General features: G+C 47.5%; 1 protein-coding gene across 4 annotated transcripts in view; it reads right to left on the bottom strand.

The window, feature by feature from the left end:
* Window positions 1-2015: 2015 nt before the first annotated feature.
* Window positions 2016-22571, bottom strand: part of Casp7 (caspase 7) — a 32455-nt gene continuing 11899 nt past the window's right edge. For 3 of the 4 annotated variants that reach the window (XM_046449919.2, XM_046449918.2, XM_046449920.2), the window contains exons 3-7: window positions 11029-11165; window positions 10410-10538; window positions 7911-8086; window positions 7419-7548; window positions 2016-3632 (exon numbers count right to left, since the gene is read on the bottom strand). In XM_046449919.2, coding sequence (XP_046305875.1) covers window positions 3403-3632; window positions 7419-7548; window positions 7911-8086; window positions 10410-10538; window positions 11029-11165 — 802 coding nt within the window. In that variant the 3' untranslated portion in view covers window positions 2016-3402. Of the gene's footprint in view, window positions 3633-7418; window positions 7549-7910; window positions 8087-10409; window positions 10539-11028; window positions 11166-18836; window positions 19325-22571 lie in introns of those variants that run through there. The other variant, XM_046449917.2, reaches the window with a different exon arrangement.

The following is a 22571-nucleotide window of genomic DNA, read 5'->3' as shown; positions in this document are numbered from 1 at the left end:
TTTTGAGCAATTCATAATCTTAATGGGCTTACAATGGTTTATGGAAATCTGCTCAGGAAAAAAACTAGGGACAAAGTATTAAAAAACTAGGGACAATGTATCAATAGCTAACACTTTAAGTAGGTTAGTGGCACCTGGATAAAAAAAAAAAAAAAAGAAATTGAAACCCAGATGGAGCTCCCTGTGCCTAAGGATGACACATATCTTCTTCATGTGATGAGGGAGGGCACTGTCCCATATTCCTGCCAGGGGGATCTTGGACTCTTCATAACAATGAGATCTGGGAAGGCACGCTCATCTGGACTGAGTTCTGCCTAGGGCACAGCTGGCTATGAAATGCTCAGAAAGTGGAAACAGGAAGGTGTGGCTGAGCAGGGGCCCAGCCTGGATGAAGATTGCTGATGCTGAAGGGCTAAGGGTGTAGCTCAGTGTACAGTTCTTGCCTAGCACATGTAAGGCCCTGGGTTGCATCCCCAGTAGTGCCCCCCGCCCCGCAAAATTGTTATATCATGTATGTGCATAAATATGTAACAACAAATCTCACTTGTGTATAATTATAATACACCAATAAAATATGGAAAACATCATGTATACATGGTTGAAATAAGATTTCAATCTTGATGAACATGTCTCTAGCCATAAGAACACAAGGATATAAAGATGAAGATGTATCCATTTATTTATTTATTTTTGCCAGTACTGGGGATCAAAACTAGGGCCTCAAACGAGTTAGAGTTAGGCAAATACTCTACCACTGAGTCACACCCTCCAGTCTCTGAAGATGCTTTTTTTTTGGTATCAGGAATTGAACCCAAGGGCGCTTAACCACTGAGCTACATCCCCAGTCCTTTTTTTAGTTCTTATTTCAAAAGAGGATCTCGCTAACTTGTTTAGGTCCTCACTAAGTTACTGAGGCTGGCTTTGAACTTGTGATCCTCCTGTCTGAGCCTCCGGAGCTGCTGGGGTGTGCTACATTGGCATGTGCTACCACATCTGGCTTGAAGATGCTTTCTTAACCGTGATTTATACTTCTAGTCTAATGGATATAAGAAATTGTACCCCCTTATCCAAAATACTTGGGACTAGAAGCAATCCATATTTCAGAGATTTTCAGCTTTTGGTATTTGCATCAGCTTTACTGGCTGATCATGCCTAATCCAAATTTCATAGAAATCTTGATGCTGAACTTGTAATATTCACTCTTTATTACCCATAACTGCTTGGATAACTTAAAAAAATTAATTCTAACACTTGGGATCATTTTTTTTCCCTTCCAATGAAGCTAACAAAGCAAACTAGAGTGCTCTGGTTTGTACTTCGAATTGCAATGTATTTAAGCACATCTATCATCTATTTCTAATAAGGGGCCTTTAAAAGACAGCCTATTTTGCAAAGAACAGCCTGTGAATTCTGGGCATGGTAGAATTGATGCTTGTTGATTCTTGATTTATGATCTCCACTTAAATTTTGAACATTTGGTATATTTTAGATGGCAGAAGACCAGGAAGAAGTCCAATAAACTGTCCCTGAAACTAGTTTTCTTATTTGAAAGAAGATACTTTTACCCCATCTGATTTTCTTTTTCTGGCCAAATTAATGACGGCAGCTGGTCCCAAACAGCTTTACAAAGATGACTATACTTACTTTATTAGTGTTCCAGCTTCAAAATAAAATTATATATTATATTTTGTGTTGAGATCAAGTCAGGAGACTCAATTCTTTTTTTTTTTTTTTTTTTTGTAGCAGGGATTGAACCCAGGGGCACTTGGCCACTGAGCAACATCCCCAGCCTCTTTCATATTTTTATTTTGACACAGGATCTGGCTCAGTTGTTCAGGACCTTGCTAAGTTACTGAGGCTGGCTCTGAACTCATCATCCTCTTGCCTCAGCCTCCTGAGCTTCTGGGATCAGGGCGGGTGTGATACTGTGCCCAGAAGGAGGCTCAACTCTTAATCTTGTCTTAACATTTTCCCACTGCCATTAATCACTTCAAAAGGAAAGCAAACCGCGCCAGTTAAGAATTAAGAAACCACATTTTAATCAATAAATATGAACATTTGTTAACCAGTTATTAGGTAGAGAGAATAAAGAAAGTAATGTATAAAGAGCTCAAAAGAGAATAGCACCTTGAACACAAAGTGCTAAAAATATTTGCTATAAAGTTCCTCACTTACAGAATTAGAGATAACAAAAAAACATTTACTCAAAGTAAGGTCTGAAATAATCTAAAAAGTTCCAGGTGTATTTTCATACTAAAACAAATTATTTTGCACATAAAGCAGAAACGAATTATTTTGTACATATGTAGATTATCCAACAGCTCAAAGAATAAATGATTGAATGGATGAACTGCTGAACACCAGGGAATATGATTACTTATGTTCACATTATGGACCAGGCCGACACTCGTTTCTCCTCCCTCATGATCCCTTGTTCTTCTCTGTGTTGGGGGAAGTCACCCTTCCCAGGTCGGCCACCAGCTGGCTTCCAGTTGAGGTGGAATGGTAAGGTGCTGGTGGAAGACAGAGAGGGGAGGCCAGGGCACTTCTGGGTATCCGACTCAGCTCTGTCCTTGTCTCCGTCTCAGGTGGTGGTTTTGCCTTGCCATGACTCCATTTCCCAGAGTCCCTTGGTAGATCCAGCTCTCAGTAGGCAGTTCCATCATGGCGCCAGTTCCTGTGACTGATCTGGTTTCTGGACTCCGGAAACCACACATCCCCCATTATCCTCACAATCCCAAGTGTAGTAACAGCTTTTTGCTGTTTGGTTTTTCTTCTATCATTGATGTAGATGCATTTCCTGTATTAAATTCCCTCTGTTGAAACACCTAGAATGGCTTCTATTTTCTGGACTGGATCCTAACTGACACATACTAGAACCATTAATTATTTTCCTCGTCTCACTTACCTGGGAATGTCTGCATGAGAATCTGCGTTAAGCCAATAAAAATCCACTCAAACCACACAATGCCCACTTTCTGCAATATAGGCCAATGAGTATCCCCTCAGCTTTTTTTCTGACAAAAACTGGAATTCTTTTTGTGAACTGCAAACATGACCCTGACTCTCTACCAATGTCACCATCAATTACAGTGGACACAGCCAAGAGGTCATTTTTGTTGCATGTACTAAGTGCAATAACAAGGTAAGAGAAATACCAACAAAATTAATCTTAAGTGGAAATTACAAAGTCATTGAATGAAGAACATTGTAAAAAAAAGTCTCTGAAAATTCAGAGAACATAAGACAGCACCAGAAAGTTTCTTCCCTGTTGAATCAATAAATTTTCCTGAAATTAAAAATCTCATAACATTTCTGGATATTTCAAGAGCTTCAAAATAATAACAATAATAACCTGACTCATCAATGAATGATTCGTAGCTTCTCAGCTAGAAGAAATGGCTACTTGGAGAAGTAGAGTTCTTTGGTGAGCATGGAGACCACGCAGGGGATCTGCTTTTTCTCATTGAAGCGGGGGTCCTCAGACTGGGACTCAAAGTGCCTGGCTACCCTGTCATTCACCCTGGTGAGGATCTGCATGATCTCCAGGTCTTTGCCATGCTCATCCAGGATGGAGCAGAGCGCCTGCACAAACCAGGAGCCTTTGCCGGGGTTCCTCCATGAGTAATAGCCTTTGAGAGGAGAGAAATGAGAAGATCCAATCAGTTAACTGTGGTAGCTAATGTACTCACCAATAAGCATGAGCTGTCAGTGTCTGGGATCTTCATGTCTGGGATCTTTGGAAACGATTTCCTTCTAATTTGCACACAAGTCACTAATGAGAATCATATTGCTGAGAACAAACACCTTAGATGGAGAAAATTTCATGAAGATGCTTAAGAATGCTTTGGGTGTTCTGTCATGGAAATCCAATAACAGACAATATCACTCAGGGCCAGTGTTGGTGGATGTTGCCAGAACACTCTCCTGCATCTGTTTTGACGGAGGTATCCATGTAATTCCTAGGAGACACCTAAGTGAGAGCAAGACACATTTGCTTCTGGAGATTTCCATAGGAAAGGTGGAGGCCCAGGCTGTAACCCTGCAACTCCTCACCATACAACTGGGGTGAGTGCAACTTTCTAATTCAAGTCTAGGAAAGAGTTTTGCAAGGAATCTCAGAGAACTGTGAGAGTGTTCTTGCTTTTGGCGGGGAGGGACACAAAACCAGAGCTGGATGCTGCTGAAGAAATGCAAAGTTAAGGGATGCTGAATACCTTAGGGGCTGAGGCAGGAAAGCCTGCTGCCCCGTGGGCTTGGCACTGTCAGGGCAAAGATGTGTTCCTCATGGACCACCCAAGGCCTATGGGAGGGAAAGTTAGCTCTAGGTTTGTCCTGGGTCCTGACCAATAGGTCTTCTTGAAGAAGCAAGAAGACCCCGGATGAGAGAGGACACACCAGGGCCCTAGAGGATGTCTAGGAGTTGAGGAAGAAACCAGGAAGACTAATCAGGAATAGAGATGCAAATCCAAGGGTTGAGGAGGAGGAGCAGGGCCCAGGGAACCCCGATGCAGAGCAGCAGTGAGTGCTCCAATCGTCTGCCTGGCCAGGGCATGAGAGGTCAGATGACTGACCATGGGACTCACGTCTCATCCCTAACCTTGCCTCCTTCCTTCCCAGACTCCCTCCTATCTTTGACTCTGGAAGAATCTAAAAACAGATCTTTCAAATGGGAAAGCTGTTGAAAAAGCTGAAAGATCAAGACCCCTTTAGCCATTTAGCCCTACAGCAGGGCTGAGGAATTGGGAGAACTTTAAAGCCAAGTTGAGTTTGGAGTTTTAGTTATTATCTCCGACTGGACATTCTGGTTATAGTTTTGCAACTGTCTGTGACTTTTTAAAAGTCTCTATGGTATTGTCTCATGTCTTAGCATAGCAGCAAATCTAAGGACCTACTGTGATTTTCATCCAGAGACAAGGGAAGAGTCCACTCCCCCCAGGCCCCCCCACTCCCCCACCTTCATTTAAAAAGAGAGTGCAAGAACAATAAAGTTGGTTGTCTTTGGTTTCCATGATGAGCTGTGCTTCTACCTCTTACTACCACTGGGTCACACCAGGTGAATGATAACTAGGTCATCATAATTTTTATAACAACCAGTTCCAAAATAAATGTCAATATATAGTAAGTAAATAATAAGCTACTGTGTAAAGTGATTTGGAATTCTCTCCCGCAGTGCAAGGTACTGGTAACTACTTGCATGTGGCCTGAACTAGGGCTTTAGTAGGGCACATACATTATCTCATTCAATATAGTATCCTGATGAGGCTGGGCATAGACTACCATCTCCTTGGTTTTGTGACCTCTGACCTCTGACCTACAGGGGCTCCAAGGTAACCATTCAAAAGTTCAAATGTCATCTTGTGACTAGCACCCAAAATAGCTTCCGTGCACCTCTTTATCAGAATGAAGTTCAGGCTGCTTAGTGTATCACAAAGGGCCCATGACAACAGGGACCCTTGCTATGCCCTGTCACATGCTGTGCTATGGAGTGAAATGTGCCCTCCACCCCCAAATTCATATGTTGAAGTTCCAGCCTCCAATATAACTGTATTTGGAGACAGGACCTTTATAGAGATAGTTTGGAGTAAATGGCGTCACAAGAGTGAGTCCCTGATCCTACAGAATTAGGGTCCTTATTGGCGGAGACGCCAGAGACCTCACCCACTCATGCTCTATCTCTCCCGGCCATGTGAGGATACAGTAAGAAGACAGCCATTTACAAGACCTCACTAGCAACCAAATCGTTTAGCACCTTGATCTTGGGCTTCCCAGTCTCTAAAACTGTTGTTTAAGCCATCCAGTCCATGGCATTTTGTTATAGCAGCCTGAGTTAACTGATAAATCTTGATACAATCTTAAGTTTAGCTAAATGCATTCGGCTATTTGACCTGCTTGGCAAATCATCCTTCTCTTCCCCTTCTCTGAATTTTCAGGACTCAGTTACAGAAGCTCCTTTTAAGGAACAACTCTCTTGCCTGCCTCCCTAGAAGAGTTCATCTTTCTTCCCTGAGTTCCCTGAGACTTTGCTCAGAGCACCTACAACTCTACCACCACGTCTGTTTACAGTAACATATGACTTCCCTTACGCTGCCTCCTTCCCAAGATCAGGAAGGCCAAATTACTTTATATCTTAAATGATCCTTAAAACTTGTGAAGTTATTGTTCTCTTAAGATCCTATCTGTAGATCCTGCCAGGGCTGGTTTTTTCAAACACACCAACCTATTTACTATAACCAAAACCACTGCACCAACCACTTGACAAAACTGTCATTGCAGCTGGGAGAATTCTAACTCAGTGATGGTTTGCATCCAAAATAAAGGAAGGACTTTCATGGAACAGTCTCAGGAAAGCACGGTGCTTGGTAAATAATGAGGAGGCTTGCTCACAACTGGCATTTTCTGGTACCTGTGAGTGTGAAGGAATCCTGGCCCAGAAGTGGTGTATGAAATCTCTGCCTGACCTTGGGCACATCTCTCAAGCTCATTTTAATTTTTCCATCTGTAAAATCAGGACACCATAACACCTTTTCTAACTAACTACATTTTTATCATAAGGATGACACAACGTAAAAGACACAAAGTCCCACTGTAAATTATAAAGCACGGAAGAAATGTTTGTTTTTATAATGACTTCCTAATAATAATAGGAACAAGTGAGAGAATTCAGCTTCTCTGGGCAGAAAAGTGAACAGGCAGAATAACGGTCCCCAAAGATGTCCACATCCTTACCTTGGAACCTGTCACCATATTATCTTATGTGGCAAAAAGGTCTTTGCCAATGTGATTAAGGTCATAGAACTGAGATGAGAGGGGACTCCGGGTTGCCCAGGTGCGCTAGTCTAATCACTAGAGCCCTTTGCAGCTGTGGTCAGAAAGAGGGAGCAACATGAGAACAGAGGAAGGGTCAGAGAGATGTGAGGTTTCTGGCTTTAAATGGAGGAAAGGACACAGCCGAGGAACGCAGGCAGCTCCGACATGGTAGGAAAAGGCAAAGAAATGGGTTTCCCCGCTGAGCTTCCAGAAGGAAGGTGATTCTGACAACTCATTTGGGGACTCTGATTGCCAGAATAGCAACCAATGCATTTGTCATAAGCCACTGTGTTTACAGGACAGGTTGAGTATCCCTCATCCAAAATGCTTAGAAGTGTTTCAGATTTCAGTGTTTAGGTCTTGGATCATTTACATGGTCTTTACTGATGGGGCATCCTAACAAGAAAACGCAAAATCTGAAAAGCTCCAAAATCCAAACCTTTGAGCACGTTGGTGGCTCAAAAAGTTTCAGATTGAAATCATTTTGGATGAGGGATGTTCAAACTACAATTAATTCACGCAGCAACGGGAAATAGGGAGAGGCCTCGAGGCTTCAGTCTGATGGTGGAATTGACTGGTAAGGTGAGCAGAGGCAGCAGACTGGATACCTGGGACTGTGGAATAAGCAAAGAGGAAGTCGGCTTCCACAGGGATCTTATGTCTGGGACTAGCATCGGTGTCATTGATGGGCCCTGAGTCAGCCTGGATCCCGTCATCGAGCTCTGTCCCTCGACAAGCCTAAAAATGAAAGGAGAGATCACTTCATGGAGTTGGGAACAGAAAGGCACAGGCCGTTCACTGCTGTGTCCAGATGCCAGGGACAGTGATATCAGGCCCATACGAGGAGCTCTGTGGTCCTCGGATGAATAAGTGAATGAATGATGATCCCAGTTAGGCAGCGAGGCAAAGTGTTGCAAGTCTTAAAGAAACCTTCCTCCTTTGGGATCCAAGGCAAATACATAAACCAACCACTTAGAGCAGAAAAACCAACCCAAATTTGCATGCCCCATAGAAACGGAGATTTGCAAAGACAGTGCCACCCCAGTCACCCTACAGTCTTTTCCCATTTGCAGTCGTATTGACTTTAGAAAAATGATTACCTGAATGAAGAAGAGCTTGGGTTTTTCTAAAAGGGTTTTGCATCGATCTCCCCTAAAATGGGCCGTCAATTCCTTTATTGGTGTCACGCCATCTTTACCGTAAATTAAATTTTCTTCTCCGTGGCTTAATAAGATGCAGGCAAAGCAGGCTGAGTTGGAATGGTCCTCCTCAGAAGCTGCAGGCAAGCAACGTGAACACTGAAAATTAAGACTGAAGCCCTGTGGACCTCTGATGTGGCACCCCCAGAGGGAAGAAGGCAGCCGCCCAGGACTGCTGGAGGGGGACCAGCGAGAGGTGGAGGAGGTCAGGGATAGGGCTCCACTCAAAGCACGGGACTGTCTGCGGTGACCCTCTGAGTGGGGACGAGTGGAAGGAAGTTAGAGAATTCTGAAATTCTCACTTGGTCTACACCCTGGGTGGAGTGGCTTCACGAAGAGTGACCCCGAGGACCCAGGAGCCAAGTAGCTGTCAGAAGGCAGCACACTGGGGAGCAGAAGGGCATGGCCCTGCCATTGGCCGGGTCTGGGACAACGGGCAGGTTACTTAACCATTGATGCCTTGGTTTCCTTGTTTGTAAGTAGAGGTGGCAGAACCTGTTTAATCAGTTAATATTTGTCAAGTGGGCCTCATGCAGGCATTTGGCTAGAGAAAATAAAACGTTATGTCAATGAAATAAGCCAGTCATTAAAGGACAAATGCTGTGTAATTCTACTTTGACAAGGTACCAAGAGTAGTAAAGTGCACAGAGAGAAAGTCGAATGGCCGTGGCCGGAGGCTGCGGGGAAGGGGACATAGGGAGCTAGTGTTTAATAGATTTGATGCTTCAGTTACGGAAGATGAAGAGAATTCTGGAGGTGGACGGTGGTGATGTTTGTAAGCAACGTGGACATGCTTAATGCCACTGCGCTCCACACATAAAGATGATTAAAACGGCAGCTTTTATCATGATACAAATTTTTCTCTGTGATCAGTGACGGGGCAAAGAATGACACTTAACATTTCATGAGCACCTACTCTGTGCCGACACCTATCCAGGTACTTCACACAGACCGTCTTATTATTCTCACTGGGCCCCATGCAGAAGGTCTCATTTTTCTTCTTTCACAGATGAAACATGGATGGAATCTCGCAGGGGTGCCACAGCACTGGCCACAGGGGGCACAAGCATCGGAGCCTGGGAGCCATGCTCCAATGGTGCTGCCAAGCCCTCTGCTTCAATGGTTCCAGAGAGCAGGCGTGGCCTCTGCTGTTCCCATCACTGAGTCACCTGTGCGAGGATCTGCCTGGTGACTTCTGTGTTAGTTTTGATAATAGAGGGACAAGGTGAAGGTGATGAATGTTGGAGTTCTTAGCTTATTTTAAGATAAAATGAATCAGGACAGAGTTGGAAAGTGAGAGTTTCATCCTCCCTGGGACCCAGAACACACACAGTCAAGGAAAATCCCTGCTTTACTGTTTTGATAGGATACGACGTGACATGCTCTGGGCTGGGGCAGAATTCACCTTTCCCAAGAACAGAAACCAACCCCTGCCCTCGTGCCTATGGAGGCTATTATACTTGGCAAAGTTAATCCTCCAACCCCAGGAAACCAGCGGAGCTGGGAGCATGGTCCACATTTCAGGAAAGTAGAGATGAGAAAGGTACAGTTGCCTGGCCCAGGGCACCCAGCTGTTGGCACTGGTACCAGACCCACAACGGAACTCCCGATTCCCAGGGTGTTCTATTACACGACCTACTAGGGCAGAGGAGTTCAAATTATAAGATTCAAGTTTGAAGAAATTAGAAAAAAGCCTAATTAAAACTGATGCCTAGTTTAAAAAAAAAAAAGAGGGTAGAGTCGTCTTCTTTTCTAGACGGCAGCTAAGAAAAGCAGCAATGAACTGTCTACTCCCTCTGGGTCACTGTCAAATGAATCTGTACAACTTGATCTTCAAACAAGCCCTAAATTCCAGAGTAACCTAAGTGACATCCATTAGATGGTGTGGGACATAAAACACATTGGAAGACGGGCTGGGGTTTGGTTCCGTTCATAATTTCCTCTTCAGTATGTCTCTATCCCCACATTTATAAAATGAGCATGGTACTGCTGGGAGCCAACATCGCAGGGTTTGTGATAAAGATTTAGTGAAATGAAATCGTGGACGTGCTGCAGTTCTGAAGTATATGGGGATTATTATTCTCCATCTGCCACGGGGAAAAGTTTCCATCTCAACTCCATTCTGCACAAGGGGCTATACATTTCTTGCCTCTCTAGGAATCAGTCCTATGAAGCTACACCCATTCTGTATGTTCACACCTGTTTCTCTTGTGAGAGCTTAATTAAGCTGCTTTTCCGGAGATACTCTAGTTTTCTGAAAGAGACCCGCCTCTGGCAGCACAGTCACAGAGTGGCCAGAGGAAGAATCATCCCCAGGCGGCAAACTCTCTGTGCTCCCGAGACCCGCCGGACACGGCTCCTCTCCACACAGGAGGAAGGCAGAGGAGGGGGAGCGCTCACCTCGTTTCAGCAGATCCTGCATCTTGGCACAAGAGCAGTCATTATAGACGGTCACGTCAAAACCCAGGCTCCGGAAGCACTTGAAGAGGGCCTCTGCATCTTTGTCGGTTCCGTTTCGGACACACATACCTGTGGGAATCAAGCAGAGCCACCAATGGGCAGTGCTGGGTGCAGGGTACCACTGAGCCAGGTGCCCAGGGAATCCAGGTGCCCAGGTGCCGGTGGCAGCTCCAAAGTACATCCTCTGAGTACATAAAACACCTTCCGAGGTCACGATTTCAATAAGCAAATGAAATGAGGAGCAAATGCACAGGAGGGGGGACGCCTCCTGCCCTCTTCCTGTAGCTCTCAGCCCACTCAATGACAGACAGGCCCCTTGATTCCTAGCCTTGGTGGCCCTTGGTCAAAGTCCCTTATCAGCTAATGTACACGGTGGGACACTGGACTGCAAGTTCCTGGTTTCTCTGTATCCCCGCCCCTCCAAGAAGGTCACCTTTGGAGGACAGCTGACTGAGACAGGACATGGGCACAGCATCGCAGCATTTCTCTGTTGAATGTCTGACACAAACTGGAGAAAATGGAATGGAATGGGAGAGGGAACCCAGGCCACAGCACCCACCTGTCACTTTGTCGAAGTTCTTGTTGTTGATGATGATGCATTTCCCCACCTTCTCAAAATTCATGTTGTACTGATATGTCGGCACGCGGTCCCGGGGGATCCTGACAGATCTCGTGGAACCATTTTTATTCTTCTTACTGGGAAAAATATAAAACCAGTTAGGGGCTGCGGAAGAGTCATGGCCCTTTGTGCCCAGGAAAGTCACAGGGTGCAGACCTGAGGTGGACAGATGGCCCTGTTGAACTGTCATGTTTAAACGGGTTTCCTGGTAAATTCTGCTAGATGTCAGAGAAATGCAAATTAAAATCACAATGTGATCAGGACACACTCACCAGAATGGCTACCGTGTGAAAGAAACTGAGTGTTCAGCGTCTGGAATGATCACACATTGCTGGGGGAACCTACTTTGTACTTCCACTGTGCAAAACTGGCAGATTCCACTAACACTGAGCTCACACACACCCGAGGACAGAGGGACTGCCTGGAGCGCAGACAGGTTTACCCAAAGGTTCCCAGCAATCGCCCCAAACAGGAAATAATCCATTCACAGCAGAGTGTCTCAACTGCTGAACATTCATGCTGTGAAACAGACAGTATGAGAAGGAACGGACCTTGACAACATGGAGCAACGAGAACAAACCTCACAACTACAACGGTCGGTGAAGAGCCAAACAGAAAAGGCACCCGCAGCGCTTAGAAAACTAACACCTGGAACTGGACGTCTGCAGATGGTTTTTCCAGCAGTCGGAGGCTTAGGGACCAGAAGGGACCCAAGGACTGTCTGTCAAGTGTGTGTCATGTTTTGTTCCCTGGTATAAGTGCTGGTTACATGCGAGTGTCAGGGAAAATTCACGTGTGTGCTTTTCCATGTGGAAATGTCATAATTTAAAAATGCATATTTAAAAAGAAAAAAAGGAACAGGGCAATTTAAAAAAGAAAGGAGGGCCCTTCTTATCTCCAGATGACTGGTGGTCCAGTCTGCCAAGTCTGGCATGCAGGTATTGTGGTGGGAGCACAAGCCATTCCAAGAGGGCAGGGGACCCACGTCAAGGGAGAGTGGGAAGCAGCCCTGCCAATCTCCAGGCCAACACGAGCACCAGGAGGGGACAGACTTTCATCTGTTCGAAAATCGCTGAACTCCCAACACACGGAACAAGGAGTGGCATGTAGGTGCTCAATAAATACTTCTGATGTGAACAGGTTGATCGACTGAATCTTATCCCTCACTGTATGGATGTGGAAACCAAGGTCCACGGGAGGCAGGGGATTGTTCAGGCAGTGACGGGTGGAGTGGACGTGCTCTTTGAGAAGTGAGACCCCGCACCCGGGAGCATCAGTCAGGACGACTCACCATTCTGCTGTGGTGCTCTCACCCCGAGGTGGAGGAGGCGAAGCAAGGGTGAAGCTCGCTCCTGGCCAACGTGTTCTCAGCATCTCTGAGGGGAAGAGGCCTTTCTCCCTCCCTTCCTGCCTTGGCCCGGATTCCTGACGGGCTGTGTGTGTCTAATGTCTGATTCCTTCTTGGTATCCCTCCACTTTGACGTGACCTTGTCCTCCACCTTCCCGAGGTCCCATTTCTTCCGAGACGCCATTGTATTTTTAGAGAATATCCTGAATCCCTTCTCTTGCCTTCTCAGGGCTCCTCCCCCACCCCTCTGTGCTCAGCAATGCCAGCTTTGCTTCACACCATGTCCCCAGAAGGCAGCACCGCACCAAGGAGCCCTGGACTTGGGATGGCAGAGCTGTGTCCACTCCCCTGTGTGACCTGGGCCAGGGAATCACTGCCCTTCAGAGCACCTACATCCTCTCCTATCAATGGAGCTGGTCACAGGCAGCAGGTGCAGCCCTCTGTGACTGTCACAAAGTTAGACAGGTGGCAGTAGGTGCTCCTTGTGAAGATTTTCCCCCTCCAGACATGAGCGTCAGCAAAGGGCTCTGTGGCCCTGTCCAAGGACAAGCTCATGGGCAGAAGCAGGACTTCCTCATTTCCACCCTGCTGATGAGGACTGACGGTGCTGGCGTGCGTGGGAACATACGCACGCACAGTCGATCACATGCACAAACTTTGGTCCTCACAGAGGACCTGGAGGTAGGTGGGTTGGAGGATGAGGCCCACCTTACAGGTAATAATAACCATCAACCGGTCAGTGCCTGCCGCGGGTGAAAGTTCCCAGCTGCATTTTCTCACTGAATTCTGACAGCACCCCAAAGACAGAGGTGGGTGTCACCATAACCCCCGCTTTAAGGATGAGCGGGTGAGGCCTGGGTGGTAAAGTAACTGGCTCGGGGTGAGTGGGCACAGCAGGCCCAGCTCCGGGCAGTGGAACCCCAGAAATAAACATGGTGTGACAGTGCAGCTGCTCCTCATTGGCACCAGCCACCTACGGGCAGGCGCTTGAGTGACCTGTTGCCTGTTCTGCATTTGCACAGACAGGAAAGTTGACGTTCAGGGCTGGCATGCCTCCCAGAGCGGGCTTTACTAGAGTGTTTTTCTTTGATCAAACCCTATCTTTGATAGGGAAACTCAGGACAGGACTTACTCTTCTCCCAGGTTACTCGGGGAAGCTGGTGTCTAAGCTGTGGCTTTTCTTATACCTGGCCCCTGACTGACTGAACCTTTCAACCAAAGGCAGCTTCAGGGTGGGCTTCATCCAGCATTCTCCTCAACCTTTCAAGAAAAGACCAGAAAGGGGTAAAAGGAGAGAAAACTTAACAGCAAGATTCTTGGGCCCTGAAGGCCATTTGAAAACCCTACAGGGAGCTGTGGCCAGCTGGAAGTCACATGTCATGTACCGTGTTCTTGAAGAGATGAATTTCTACTTCTATAGTCTGAGATTCAGATCTACAGGACAACCACCAAGTAATAAACAAGCTGTGACTTTTTTAAAGGTGCCATTAGCTCATCCTCAGCAAAGAGCAAAATATCTTTTATAAGAAAAAACATCTCAGCCAACATGTTTTACAAGAAAAAATCAGGCTGGGTACAGGTTACACGAAAAATGAAAGGTCTCTGCTTCTATCAGGATGGAAATCGAAAATTAATTAATTTCTTAGTTAATTCAAATTAATTTTGTGAAAAAGTAGAACACCATTGGGGAATAAAGATACATACACATAGTTATGATGTGTACCTTAAAATGAAACATACAGTGTAATTTTTAGCCCTGATAAATACCACAAAAGTTCCCTTATCTGTCCTGCCCTCAAACTGAACTCTGATTTTTCAAAGTGAACTTGATATCTGCTTCCTCTTTCTGGATTTGAGTCAGTCAATGTTAATGTTTCTTTCTAACCCAAACAGCTTTTCCTTAAACCATGTCTTCCCAGACCACAGAGGTGCATTACAGTGTGATTATCAGTTCAGTCTGATCGGATTTGTCCTAAGAGCCAGTTTTGGGGGACCAAGCCAGAGCGGTGATCGCCACAGCAGTACCTGGAGAGACCCACTGACAAGGAGGACCCAGGCCAAACAGAGGGAGACCAAAGTCCCCTGCAGACAGATGCATTCTGCAAGAATGAGCCTCTGAGATTAGTCCCCCTCCTGATAGCTCCCAGAAGTGGGGGACACCTTCTCTCTGGGGGATGATAGACCCCAATTCTCCAAGTCTCCCTTCAAGACTGTGGCAAGAGCCACCCTATTGGCAGAAAGTGATTTGCCATAGAGGTCCCTTGACCCTGTGGCCATTTCTGAGTGTCCCAAGGATTCCTGATCTCTAGGCTGGGTCAATTCTCTTGCCTGGAAATTTGAAACTGGAATTGAGGAAAAGAATCAGTTTCTCTCAAAGGACTAACATGAGAATTGCTGGTAGCCACGCTTCACCATGTGACCTGAGGAAGTCAGAGGACAGGTTGGCAAAGACAAGGATCTCTGTGACGGTGTCCCTGGGGCTGTGCTCCCCTGCACAGGCTCAGCCCTGTGGACAGCTCGTGGAGGCTCACAGGGCACAGGGGGACCCAGTAAAGCCCTATAGGTCACGCACGCCCTGCTGAGCTGTCTCTGAGCACCACCACCCTAGTTCACAGGGTATCTTGCTGCTGGTTCCAGCAGGACCCTGGGAGGCCCACATCACCTGGTCTGGCGGAGCCTGCCTGGTTCACTGATGTTTCCCAGCTTCTACAAGAGTGCTGCACACAGTAGGTACTCAGTAATATTCCGAAAAGGAATGAAGACAAAATACAATAGAGCAAGGCCCCGCCTGCCCCCAACCAGTGACCCTCGGGCCAGCAGAGCATTCCAGAGGCATTAACTAGGTATCCACTCAGGTTCAAGGGTCCCCAGTCAGGAGGAAAAGACTATAGAGAAGGAAGCTTTTCAGGGTGACCCCTGGCTGGGGGTTCTCTTGTGGAGTCCTTCTGAGGTGAGATCCAGTCCTACCTGGAAGCCCTTTTGGAAGGCCAGGTTTTCCTCCTGCATTTCCCTGCCCCTCTCAATCCCAATCTCGCACCTTCATGACAGGCCTCAATTTGTCTATTCACCTAGGGACTCACTCCCTCTAAGAGCCAGCAGAACAGCAGGAAGGTCTAGTCCGTGGCTGGACCACGAAGCGGGCGGGGGTGGGTCTTAAATCACCATCACTCTCCTGCGAAGAATGAGGCTGTGCCGATGGGGACGAGCTCCAGAGGGCAGTGCCCACCAGGGAGCAAGACTGAAGTGCAGACCCACGGGGCTCAGGCTGCCTGAGGGGGAAACTGAGAAGAAAATAAAACTGTTTTCTTCAATTGGCTCATAATTGCACAGAGAGCCTCCTGGAGGATGGTGCTGTGGATAAATCCCTGGGTTCTGGGGTCGCACTGCCTCTGGGTTTGAATCCCTGCTCCACCACAGAGCTGTGTGATCACACCCCAGGTTGCTTAACCTCTCTGTACCTCACTTCCCTCACTTGTAAGGAGGACACAATAACGGCAGCTACCTCAGACTTAGAAACAAGTGGACAGCCACGAAGCACTAAAAGCGCGTGGCATGTAGTAAGTGGGAAAGAAATGTCACTATCATGATTCAAGCTATTACTGTCTATCATCAAAAGTGGTCGGTCACCTGTGTTATGGGCAGCTAGCAGCAGGACCGCAGGCAAGAGGGAAAGAATCTTCCCGGTACAGCTTTTTAAATTACATGGGTTATTTTAAACATTAACCTAAAAATTACTATTTAAAGAGTTAAAAGTCGTTTGCCGCTACAACGGGACCTCAAGACCTGGCCTGTGTTGAAGATTACTGGCTTCGTACATTTTTGTGCTAGTTTTTAAAGGCTCCCTGGAGACCCCATCTTCCTGAGCAATTGTAACCTTCTCCTTAATATTTTAAACTTTTCATTCCTCCATGTCAACACTCACACAATATAAATACAGTTAAGGTTTTGCTCACTTACCCCTTGGCATTTTTCTCATTTAATTCCAGGAACGATTCTGAGGCTCCCGCCCCACTTCACAGAGCATGACCTAATCGAAGCTGGACGGGGCAGGGCCTGACTTACTCCAAGAAAGAGCACCATTCTCCTATTCCCGGATGGCTTTCCGAGCTGAGATTCCAATCCTGCCCTAGACGTAGAGCAAGTGGAGCCAGGCTGGCGAGTTTTCCCGCAGAGGCTCAGACACTCTCAAGTTTGAGGCCCATGGCACAGACCATCTGCCCACAGCGTGGCCTCTGATCTTTCTGTTCCCCTCAGCTATTTCTGGGGCCCATCAGAGCAGAGAAGGTGCTGGCCCCCTTTCCTGGCGGATCATATTTGCATAAAGAGCCTTCTGGAGGATGGTGTTGTGTCCCGTGTGGGACAGAGCGCAGCTGGCCTCACCATAGCATCACCTCTCTGTGTGGACACAGCCTCTCAGCCCTGCAGCTCTGGACCAGAACGTCAAATGTACCAAGCTGCAGGGCGCGGGCCCTCTGGGGGGCACCCTGGGCAGCAGCGTGGTGTCTTTAGGGCGGAGGGTGAGATTCATGACTCTGAAACCTGATAAGTTCACTCAGCTCAGACAGCAGGGCCCAGCACTGAGTCACAGCTACAGTAACACCATCACCAAAGGCTCCCAGGAGATGCCACCCCAGGCAACGCCATCCAAGAACATTTCTCATGTGTAACACATCTTTTGGGGTCCCCTGGGTGTGAGCAGAAATTCCCTCTGGGCTCAGCCAGCAGAGGCACACTTTGCCGGTTCTAGCAGCTAAAAAGGAGTTAGCATCTGCCCAGAAATCACCTGTGGGGTCAGATTAACAACTGGGTGGACAGAAGAAAGGGCCCGGGGGCTAGGGAACTAGCCCCCTGCAAGAAGATGGCAGAGCTCTGCAGCGGGGCTCCACAGGGTCTTGGGGAGGGGCCTAGGAGGAAATAAGCAGCTTTCAAAGGTCCAGATTAAAACATTCTCCAGCCGGTCATCATCCCAGGTATACAACTTCCTACACGTGGCTGTTCTTGTTGCCCTGTTTTATGAACTTCCTGCAGAAGACCTGGACATGCACGTCCTCTCCTAAATGGGACACCGGGCAGAGGGACCTCCTCAGGGATTTTTTGGGTGGCGAACAAGCATCATGGATGTTTTCAGGGACTCAGGCTTTACAACGTGCACAGACAGTCGTTATCCCTTGATTCTGCCCAGTGCGGACCACATGGTAGAAAACTGGCCCTGGAGTTCTGATAAGCCAGATTCTACTGCTTCCCATTCTACCCATCAACCCCCTCCACTCTGCCTCAGCCAACTGTCTGCAGATAAACCTTGCCTTTCTCTTGGCTCCTTTTACTTTTGGAAGACTTTCTTCCCCAAGATTATTCTGCTAAGAAGAAACAAAGGGTTCTTGCTTTGGAAGCTGCTGTTAAATGCAAAGTCCACGATAAATCAGACCCGTGAATTCAAAGTTCAAAATCCTCTTAAAAGCTCAGGAGTCCCACAATTGGCTGCAGGTTTTAAAAGAATAATAATAAATCTGGCCACTAAGTCACTGAGCTTAGCGCCGAACAGGCAAGATCACAACAAACTTGATATCCTGGTGGGATGATTAGAAAGTCACTGAAGTGTGCCCTAAAGTGCACTGGGAAGCCCATCCCCAGAACAGGTCCAAGAGACGGCCAGCCCCACCACCCTGCTTCGTGGGGTTGCTTCCTGGCCCACACCGGCAAGTACCTTTATCTTCACTTCCTGGGGGCGGGCGGGTGAGTGCAAACCTCTGCCAGGAACACAGATCGTGCCTGATCAGCTACCAGGAAGGAACCAGATTATCCCAACTTCTCAGGTCCAGAGCCAGTTCTTGCAACCTCTGATCTCGGTGTGAGGCCAGCGTGGTACATTTTCACCACAACCAAGAGTCAAAAATTTACAACCAAGCTCTGCTGGGTTTTTAGATGAAAGGCCTCCTTGAAGAATCTCCAGCAGCTCATCCCCCCAAAACACTACAGAATAAAAGTATTCTGACTGCCTGACAAGGAGGTGGCAAGCCTCAGAGAGCGCGCAGTGGAGTTTTCACAATCCCCTCTGGGTTCCATCGCTGGAGTAGATAAATACAGGTCTCATTCTCTCCCAGATCCCCGGGAGCTGCTCACAACCTGAATGACGCCTTTCTGTGTTTGGAAGGGAAGAGAAGCTTGCAAACCGACTCCTGTTTGTTCCCTAAAGTGCCTCTGTGGACAGGACTCCCAGTAGCTGCTTCGTGTTTGCAGACATTCTTCAGCAAACACTAAGCAGAGCTTGGGCCTGCGCCTCCCCAGGGCTCGGGTTTGCTAGCTACTCTGTCTAAATATTTGGGGGATGATTCATTCATGGCTTCCACAGAGGGCATCCCCATGGTCTTAACAGGGAGGAAAAGGAGGTGCAGGGCGGTACCTGGCGTCCCCATCCGGAAGGGGCCCCCTCTGCAGCAGAAGCAGACTTCGCCCGGCGACGACAGGGAGCGAGTTTCCCTCTTCTCTGTAATAATAAAAACTCAACATGCTCCGAGCTCCGCAGGGGACAGGAGACTGGCACAGGCCCCGCGGGCCCTGAGGGCCTGCGACTGAATCAGCAGTGAGCTGCACGCTGGAGTTTTCCATAGGACCATTCAAACCCCCGCTGGGAAGGTCACACTGGCCTCTCCCTTCTCTGCTGACCGGCAGAAACTGGCCGGCCTCCACCCTGCAGCAGCCCCCACCCCCGGACGCCTCCCCAGGGCAAAGGCAACTTTCTAGGAGCAGCGCGGGGTCCAGGGGGAGGGGAAACCCCTTCCGTGAACAGGCAGCCAGCGGAAGGAGCCTTAAAAGTAAAACCCAGAACAGCGGCGGGAAGGCCGAGCAAGAGGCGGAGTGACCGCGGAACACCGCATCCTGCAGCTCTGTGACATGACGAGCAGGCACACGTGACCCACCGCTCAAGTGCCAGGTCGACTGAAGCCTGCACACGGCACGCACATGCGTGTCAAGATCCGTGCACACGCACCGACGACAGGAAGTGAATCTGTGTTTTATCGAACAGTTCAAGTTCACCAGGCTGTTTTTCCCCTCCTTCTAAAGGTAGTCAGACCAGAAACACCAGGGACATCAGGAGGCTCCAGGACACGCCCAATGCCTTGACCTGCAGAAGCAGCAATGTAAACCCTTCCTGGGGTCCTGCATCGAGGGGACAGCCCTGGGTTAATGAACTTTCCCATCTCGACCCCCAAGTGCGTGGAGGAAGACGAAGACACACAGGACCAAAGCACGCACTCAGCCCCTGGTTTGGAGATGCCTCTCCCAGTGTCTGGGTGGGGACCTGCAGTCAATGCTAACTGCCGGCTGATGGCGGGGTGACCACCCTGCTCCCTGCAGCCCTCCCCACGTGAACTGAGCTCTGGGAGCAAGACAGAACTTGGCACTCTACGTTCTTCTCTGAAACTCAGTTTGCAGAAACATACTGTAAGAGGGGTATGTTAAACCTCTTTAAAACCCAGTGTAAGAGGCCGAGGAGAAGAACAGATCCCTTTCCCCCAAAGCGATTCACATCCATGTTTCTTTCTCCCAAAAAAAGGGATGATCAGATCTCTCTCTCTCTCTCTCTCTCTCTGATGATAAAAATGGACAAAGAACTTTAAAAAAAAAAATCCAGGAGCAATAAAGGCTGGCGTATTTTCAAATAGCCTAGGAGACGGAGCGGAAGACACAGGAGGTGTCTGTGTGTATAGAGGGCAGGCCCAGAGTTCACATAAGGTGCCTGGGTCCACACCCGGGCGTCACCCCACCCTTCCTTTCTCTTTCTGAGTGGCACACAGGCCCTCGCCAGACGCAAGGCCAGCGAGCACAGGGCAGAATCACGCAAGGCCTTAGAACATGTTTCTCACTTGGGATCCCCAGCCTTGCTCACTGGGGAGGCCACAGGTCCTGTTCTCATGTGGCTTTTCTAGTACTGGACTTAACCTTCTATACTAACAGCATTTAAATTTCTAGTACTGTGTGTTCCAGTTGGATGTGGTGGGTCCCGCCAAAACTCAGGTTGAAGCTGAACTTCCAGTGCCATGGCATTGAGAGGCAGTGGGACCTTTACGATGTGACTGTGTCATGGACACACTGCCCTCACCAAGGCATCAGTGTCGTTCTCAAGGGACAGGGTGGTTCTAACGCTCCCCTCTCTTTTGTAGATGCCCACTTGCTCTTCTGTTTCCTGTCACAGAGTTGAAGCAACACAAATCCCTCACGAAAAGCCAAACAGAAGCTGGTGCCATGTGCTTGGGCTTCCCAGCCTCCAGAACTGTGGGCCAAAATAAACCTCTGTTCTTTATAAATCATCCAGACTCAGGCATTCTGCTATAGCAACAGGAAGTGGACTAAGACACTCTGAAAATCTGATGATTTACCTCCTTTTCTCACTCTTTTCTTTTCATCTTGATTTTTTTTTCCCTTCTGGAAGAGCTAGAACCCAAAATACCCAAAGAAATTCTATCTGCATAGAGGACGCAGCCTCACAGTTCCTAAACTCTGACCATGTTTCATTTTAGTGGCACGTGGTTCACTACTCCTGAAACGTGCCCTATCAACCAGAGGGAGGGTCCCTGCTATCCTGCTGCAGCAGCTGTCCCTGTACCATCCCACAGCTGAAGTGAAGCAGAAAGTGTGCAGTGTGTATGAAGAATTGAATTTGCTGACCCACTTGGGTGGAAGCAAAGAACTGCTGTTGGCGGATTAATGTGGTTGAACAGCTCGATGCCACCACAGTTGTGGATGGCACTTGACATCAGGGTGGGAGCACTACACTCCAAGTTAAGTAAGCCTGTATCTTGGTCCTGGTCCTGCTGGGTAACTATAGATACATTACTTTACCTCTCTGGTCTTATTTTTGTTGCTCAAAACAGAAGGGAGTTAGGTAAATGAACTTTTAAGGAGTCTTCCAATTTTAACAATATGATTCTGTGATTTCTTCCTCATTAGATACATTCTGGTTATTTTATTAGATTCTCACACCAATCCACTGGTGTGAGAATGGATATCCCCATGATACAGATGAGGAAACTGATGCTGAGTAAAGTCACATGACTTGCAGTAGGTCCTCAACTACAGCGTGGGAGGCAGGACCAGGATCTGATCCCAGGTTGTCCAATTGGACTCCACCTCTACTTTTATTTTACTTAGTTAGATAACACAGCTGCTTCAATATGGCACTAATATGACTCTGCAAATTTGGGAACAGACATCTATTATTTTTTTATTTTGGAGCACAACTTTTCATTTCTCTGGTTGTACACAATGTAGAGTCACACAATTTGTGCAGTCATACATGCATCTACGGTAATGATATCCTTTCTCATCCCACCATCTTACCTACCCCTATACCCCCTCCCTAACTAAAATTCCTCCCTCCATTTTTCCCATGCCCTGTCCCCCCATTACAGATCAGCATCCACTTATCAGAGAGGACATTTGGCCTTTGGTTTTCTGGGATCAGCTGACTTCACTTAGCATGTTCTCCAACTCCATCTATTTACCTGCAAATGCCATGATTTTATTCTCTCTTAATGCTGAGTAATATCCATTATGTATACATACCACAGCTTCTTTATCCCTTCATCTACTGAAGGGCATCTGGGTTGGTTCCACAGTTTAGCCATTCAGACACCTACTAGTCTGAAGGCTCAATGTGACATCTTCCTTTACTGAAAAGGAGATGCTCTGGGTGGATTTTCATGTTCCTATGTCTTTAGGGGCCCAGACCTGCCCTCTCTCAGTCAATGGCTGTCAGGGCGCAGCACCGGCCTCATGTGGAAGGAATTCTTTGAATGAGCTGAGGTCTGGCCTCTTTCCAGAGCACTGCTTCCTCTCTGAATGAAAAGGTAGCCACCTGATCGTTCTTATAATTACACAAATAACACATTTTAAAAACAGGGATCTGTTTACATACAACACGCCCTGGAGGAGAGCTGCAGGCAGGAGAAAGAATTATAACCAAGTGGCATTTATTAAGCACCCTCCAGGGGACAGACTGGAAAACAAGGATGATGCCAAAGCAGCAGCCCATGTGACCCGAGCCTGTGCCTCGAAAATAGGGACTTGGTCACATTTGGAGAATAAGCCTTTGCTCCTGCGCTCTCTCTGTGGGGAGCTGGAAGGATCAACTTGT

Source organism: Marmota monax, unplaced genomic scaffold (assembly GCF_021218885.2).
Source record: "Marmota monax isolate L192 unplaced genomic scaffold, Marmota_monax_Labrador192_F-V1.1 WCK01_AAM20220418_F8-fsc00004, whole genome shotgun sequence".
Classification (NCBI taxonomy): domain Eukaryota; kingdom Metazoa; phylum Chordata; class Mammalia; order Rodentia; family Sciuridae; genus Marmota; species Marmota monax.
The sequence above is the reverse complement of the archived record's forward strand: the minus strand, read 5'-3'. Positions and strand labels throughout refer to the sequence as shown.